General features: G+C 39.9%; 1 protein-coding gene across 1 annotated transcript; it reads right to left on the bottom strand.

Annotated features, from left to right (window-relative positions):
* Nucleotides 1-2,841: 2,841 nt before the first annotated feature.
* Nucleotides 2,842-3,792, bottom strand: LOC141047465 (olfactory receptor class A-like protein 1). The gene has a single exon (XM_073542575.1). The coding sequence runs from the start codon at nt 3,790-3,792 to the stop codon at nt 2,842-2,844; it is 951 nt and encodes a 316-aa protein (XP_073398676.1).
* Between the last annotated feature and the right edge of the window lie 2,940 nt (nt 3,793-6,732).

The raw sequence follows: 6,732 nt of genomic DNA, 5'->3' as shown, positions 1-6,732 counted from the left end.
GTTTTTTCGGGCGCCCGGATCCGCATTTTACATTGCGCATGCTCGGAGGATTAGCCTCGGCCGCAAATTTAACCCTAAACGCTGTTCTGGCGGCTGAAAAAAATTTTCTCTCTCTCTCTCCCAGGCAGCAGTTCCTTTAAAATTCTTCCTTCAACGGATCCGTTAAAACAACGGTCCAGTGCCAAACGTTGTGGTCAGTACAGGAACGGATCCGTTGTCCGCCATTTTAGCGGATTTTAACTGATGAAAAAAACTGATGTGTGAAACAGGCCTTACCGTATAATTCTGTATTAAAATCAGAGTATTCAGCCTACTTTCATATTGTAAATATGGTGTCCCTTTGGGTCCACATATGACAGATTTCACATGAAAGTTTCTTCCATTTGAATGGGATTAATCCTTCAGCATGGGCACAGAATTCTGAAAACATAATTTTGATAATTGAGACAGACAAATCAGCAATTGTGACCAATTGTAACAAGATAAGTCACCAAACGCTATATATGTTCCAGTTGCTTGCAGAGTAATTGGAAGACCCCATGTCAGAATGACCAGCAGATTGGACAATGCCAGTTTGCCAAGGATTTTTACCAACAAATCTGCTACCTGTTAACATACCATTAATACCAGTTTGCCGAGGATTTTTACCAACAAACTTGCTGCCTGTTACATTACATGTTATTAAAGCTGTTGTGGATATTTTATCCTATCTATCTATCTATCTATCTATCTATCTATCTAAGGGTTATCTTAATATATGTAATATATTAATTATATAATATCATACACTACCATTGAAATGTTTAGGGTCACTTAGAAATTTTCGTATTTTTGAAAGAAAAGCACAGTTTTTTCCAATAAAGCTAACATTAAATGATTCAGAAGTACACTCTGTACATTGTTAATGTGGTAAATGACTATTCTAGCTGCAAATGTCTGGTTTGTAATGCAATATCTTCATAGGTATATAGAGGCCTATTTCCAACAACCATCACTCCAGTGTTCTTATGGTAAGTTGTGTTTGAGAACTGTGTAAGAAGGCTAATGGATGGTTAAAATACCCTTGAAAACCCTTGTGCAAGTATGTTAGCACAGCTAAAAGCAGTTTGGCTGATTAGAGAAGCTATAAACCTGACCTTCCTTTGAGCTACTTGAGAATCAGTAGCATTACTTGCCAAAAAAAAGAACTTTCAAGTGAAACTTGACATTCTATTCTTGTTCTTAGAAATGAAGGCTATTCCATGCGAGAAATTGCAAAGAAACTGAAGATTTCCTACCATGATGTACAGTATATTACTCCCTTCAGAGGAGAGCACGAAAATGCTCTATCCAGAGTAGAAAGAGAAGTGGGAGGCCCTGCTGCACAACTGAGCAACAAGACAGGTACATTAGTCTGTAGTTTGAGAAATCGACGCCTCACAGGTCCTCAACAGGCAGCTTCATTAAATAGTATACAAAAAACCCCAGTGTCAACGTCTACAGTGAAGAGGTGACTCCAGGATGCTGGCCTTCAGGGCAGAGTGGCAAAGAAAAAGCCTGAGACTGGCTAATAAAAGGAAAAGATTAATATGGGCAAAACCTCAGAAACATTGGACAGAGGAAGATTGAAAAAAATTCTTATGGACAGACGAATCCAAGTTTGAAGTGTTTGGATCACACAGAAGAACATTTGTGATAGGCAGAACAACTGAAAAGATACTGGAAGAGTGCCTTACGCCATCTGTCAAGCATGGTGGAGGTAATGTGATGGTCTGGGGTTGCTTTGGTGCTGGTAAAGTGGAAGATTTGTACAATGAAAAAGGGATTTTGAATAAGGAAGGCTATCACTCCATTTTGCAACGCCATGCCTTAACCTGTGGACAGCGCATGACTGGAGTTAATTTCATCTCACAATAGGACAATGACCCAAAGCACACCTTCAAATTATGCAAGAACTATTTAGAGAAGAAGCAGGCAGCTGGTATTCTATCTGTAATGGACTGGCCAGCGCAGCCACCAGATCTCAACCCCATTGAGCTGTTGTGGGAGCAGCTTGACCGTATGGTACGTAAAAAGTGCCCATCAAGCCAAACCAACTTGTGGGAGGGGCTTCTGGAAGCATGAGGTGAAATTTCTACAGATTACCTCAGCAAATTAACTGCTAGAATGCTAAAGGTCTGCAATGCTGTAATTGCTGCAAAGGGAGCCTTCTTTGTCGAAAGCAAAGTTTGAAGGAGAAAATTATTATTTCATATAAAAATCTTTTTTGTGAACCTTGTCATTGTCTAGACTAGATTTTAAATTCATTTGGCAACTCATTTGCTTTATAAAAGTATGAGTTTTCATGGAAAGCACAAAATTCTCTGGGTCACCCCAAAATTTTGAACGGTAATGTATATGTTACATATATGGCATACAATTTTTTACATCAATTTTTATGGCTAACACTGTATCCCAAAATATTTTTTTGTACTCTTTACAAGTGAAATTCTTTAATTCTTTATGGAAAAATACATAATTACACATCAATATAATGATGTAGATCCCATCCAATGCCGCTATTAAATGTATTTTCTTTCTGAAAGTTATGAATATTATAGGAAGAATTGCAGTAAACTTTATACAGAAATATGATATGAATACAGAGTGATGGCACAATCATTTATCATCTAATGATTCTAGGAAGGATGATACTAAAACTTTTTAGAAAAACAAAAAGAAATTTAAATTAAATGATGCCCCAAGATATCATATATTTTAACTAAATCTATCCCTTACACTAGTACTATGCAGGGTGATCCAATCTTTTAAAATAAATGTGTTATTTAATACATGTGTTAATTTAATAAATGTGTTAATATATTACGTCCTAGCTGCACCATTAGATATAGTTTTCACTGCAAGAATATCTCTTTTCTTCCTCGAGCACTGGAGACCCACTTGGATTTTCTTGTTGGTTGAGATGATTACAATGGGACTTATAGCAGAATAACAGGAATCAAAAAATATTCGTGCATCAGTAAACCGGGGCGAAAGAGTAACCGTGCAGAGAGTCAGAATCCAAAACAGATTATCTAATCCAAAACTAACAGTATACATCATGACTAAAGTAAAGACGGCTTTAGCTGCTCGGATTTCCGCATGCTTAGTGTTTAGAGTGGGAATATATTTCACTTGTTTTCCGTGCTCATAGAAGACATAGAGAAGATAACCACTGGAGAACATCATCAGAGTCAAGAAGAACAAGTCACGAACTACATAGATAATCCCATTCCCTATGTAAAGAAAATAATTTGGGAACATCACAAAGCAGAAGTTGTAACTCATAATGTATTTGGAAGTATTGTTCTTCATAGACGCTGTGGAGTATGCCAGCCGGGTACTACTTATGATTAAATTGAAAGTCCAGAGAAACAACATTATTGTAAAAAGATGATTCGGCAGCTTCCTCTTTACTCCCAACCATCTCCGGTGAGAGGGAGCAATGGAAATGCACTGAAAACATCCCAACAAAGAAGTAATGCTGACAGACATGGCTCTTCCCACACAGTAAAAATAAAGACTTATTTGACAAGATAAGTCACCAAACGCTATATATGTACCAGTTGCTTGCAGAGTAATTGGAAGGCCCCATGTCAGAATAACCAGCAGATTGGACAATGCCAGTTTGCCGAGGATAATTTCTCCAGTGGTTACTTTACCTTGACTATGGAAAGTATGAAGGAAAGCATATAAAATAATGAGATTACCAGGAATTCCTATCAGGTCCAGTGAAAAATAACTAATGATGTCAAGGATGATCCAAGTCCCCATTGTAAGCTTTGGAGATAGACATCTATATTTGGAGGGAGATCTGAAAAACAGATTAGAGATAATTTAATATAGCATTTTTCACTTAATAGATCTCAAATTAATTCTCAGCGTCTGTATAAGAACAAAGGTAGTCTCCACTACACACTGTGAAGAGTTGTGTTCCATTCATTGTTTATATTCAGCCACCGCCAGAGTTCAGCTGATCGATTACCTATTCTGCAACCCATAATCTAGCCTGGCTTGTTGTGATATTGTTCCCATAACAATTTTTTTTCTTAATCAAATGAAGATATTTTTGGCTAAAAATAATTTTTGTAATTGGGTTTTATTAAAAATTGTGCACACTTTGTCATCTACAGCTTCTGTTGCTGGTCACTGGGGATCCCATCATTTCAAAATGGAACTCTGCTAATTATGCAAATTGTCTCTTCATAGAGAAGAGGACTAGAACTCTAGTTCCACCTATTGGAAGTAGCAATCCTTAAAGCCAATGTTAAGTCTCCTCACCTCGACATGCTTAGCATGTCATTCTCCACAAGGAGAAATGATACTTCTTGGATATCGGTCAGACACCTCTCACAGAGCCAAACCAGATCTCACACTTTGCACTGACGAGGGGCAAAGTTTCCTGAATACCTTGAGTGCTGTCTCTTGGCCTTCCAGCATCGCCACTTCGGTGGCTTAATCCGGTCGCTGCTTTTGGGATATAGCCAGGAGGATTCAGGGAGGAGATCCTTGGAGCTGTGGACGATGGGAGTCCGACTTCAATTCTCTGGGACCGGTGATAGCCGGGTCAAAAATGGATTCAGGATTGACATCACTGAAGATAAGAAGTTGCATTTTTCCCTGGAATATTTGGTCAACATGGTGTTTTATGACATCCTGAAGCTTCGGAAGTCCGATATAATATGCTTGAAGGAGTTTAGGAGGGAAGGCAGGGATGTACTGGTGCTATCTTCTACGGCGGCTTGCCAGAATTTGTTTACTGCCCTGAAAAATGTTGCAAATCTTTTGCTGGAAGGTCTTACCTTTACTGTGCTGTACTCTAAGGGAGATATCCCACTTGTAGTTTTCATGCACAACCCTTTTGTTTCCCTGGAGGACATTACTTTATTTTTGAAAAGACATTACGTTTATGTTCAGTACTCCCACAGGGTCCTGAATGGAGAAGGGCTCTGGACCAGGAAGTACAAATTTTTTGTGAGATTTGGGATGGATCCCCAAGGCCCGGGAGGCAACCATTACCCCCCTTTTAATTTTTAAATTGGGAAAAATAGTGCTTTTTTGTTCTTTCCAGATGCCCCGATGTATTGCAGGAGGTGTAAAAATTTTGTGCATACCCAGGATAGTTGCAAGGAGATGCCACTTGTAGGAATTGCAATGCTTCTGGCCAAATGGCAAAAGACTGCACAAATCCTGTTATGTATAATGCTTGTGGTGTGGTGGGCCATAAGTATCGGGACTGTAAGGCCAGGATCAGTCCTATGTCTTACGCTGAGGTCTCAGGTGGGGCAGCTGCTCCCCCTGTTGCTCTTGTTGGCATTCCACAGATTTCAGACCCGGATCTTATTGAGGAACCTGAAATCATGGATGCACATGAGGACGCCCTGCCCCAAATGGTGTCTCCCAGCCCAGAGGTGGCAGTTTTGGAACTTGCTGATGTTGAATGTGAGCTCCCTCATCAGTCTGATGTCTGTGGGGAGGGGGAGTTGGAGGGTACTCTTGGCAATACACCCAGTGTATCTTGGTTAGCTACTGAGGAGGAGTTGGCCAGTTGTGGGGATCAAGATGACTTCACTCTTGCGAGGTCCTCTGAGGATGAGGAACCTGGAACTTCCTCTAAGAAGCCCAGAACGGATTGGGCAAGCGCCGTTGAAGTTTGTTTAAGTCCGGTGAGTGAACGTAGTTACCCTCAGAATGTCTTCTCTCCTGACACCAATGCTTTTTTAGGCATTCCCGCAGACGTTAAAAGATTCGGGGAGTTGCAGTTCCAGATGGAAGACGAAAATGGCTGAAGAAGTGGCCTGTTTGTCGACATGTAAATAACACAGTCATGTTTTGGCTCCCTAAGCTGGATGAGGCCTTGCGTCCCTGAATGTCAGGCAAATTAGATTCAAATTCAGGAGGGAAATCGTTCTAGATTATATTAAACAGATGAATGCTCACATCTTTTGTCTTCAGGAATGTGGGATTGTGGACTCTCCAAGCGATAAGGACTGGCCTTACGGACAGCATGTATGGTCTGGCTCATGTGTTAATAGGAGTGATGGTGTAGGGATATTAATGGGTAGCAGGGAGATTAGTTTAGATAGCTACATGGTGGTAGAGGTGGGTAGATGTATAATTGCACATGTTAGCTATAGGAGTGGCGGGCTAGAATTATTAATGTGTACTGTCCATCTGGAAATTACAGGAAAAAGGAGTGTCTGGCTCTTTTGGAAAACTTAAGTTTGTTTCTTCCGGGCAAAATGCCTACAGATTTAGTTGGAGACTTTAATTGCATCACAGAAGGGAATTGTGACATAACTGGTAAAAAGTTATCCAATCTTATTTCTGATTTTTCCCTTCTAGATGCTACTGCTCTGAAATTTGGCATCCCACCACTGCCAACATACCATGCTGATAGGGGTGGTATTACATCCAGGATAGATAAAATGTTGTTTTCAAAAAATATGTTGTGTATGAATTTTGAACAAAATGCTGTACCCTTTTCTGATCATGAGTGTTTGAGAGGTGTGTTTAGTGCGATTGATGACCGTGTGTATGGGGGTGGGGTTTGGAAGCTGAATGTAAGTTTGTTAGAAGATGAGGATGTGATGAATGAATTAAGAATAAAGTATAAAGAGTGAAGAGTATGTAAGAAGGATTTTGCGTGTGTGCTGGAATGGTGGGACTGGGTTAAGGTGTGTTGCAAAAAATTCTTTAAAAAAAGGGCTATAA

The sequence above is a fragment of the Dendrobates tinctorius genome, unplaced genomic scaffold, assembly GCF_039654945.1.
Source record: "Dendrobates tinctorius isolate UK_male_01 unplaced genomic scaffold, ASM3965494v1 ptg000127l, whole genome shotgun sequence".
Lineage (NCBI taxonomy): Eukaryota > Metazoa > Chordata > Amphibia > Anura > Dendrobatidae > Dendrobates > Dendrobates tinctorius.
The sequence above is the reverse complement of the archived record's forward strand: the minus strand, read 5'-3'. Positions and strand labels throughout refer to the sequence as shown.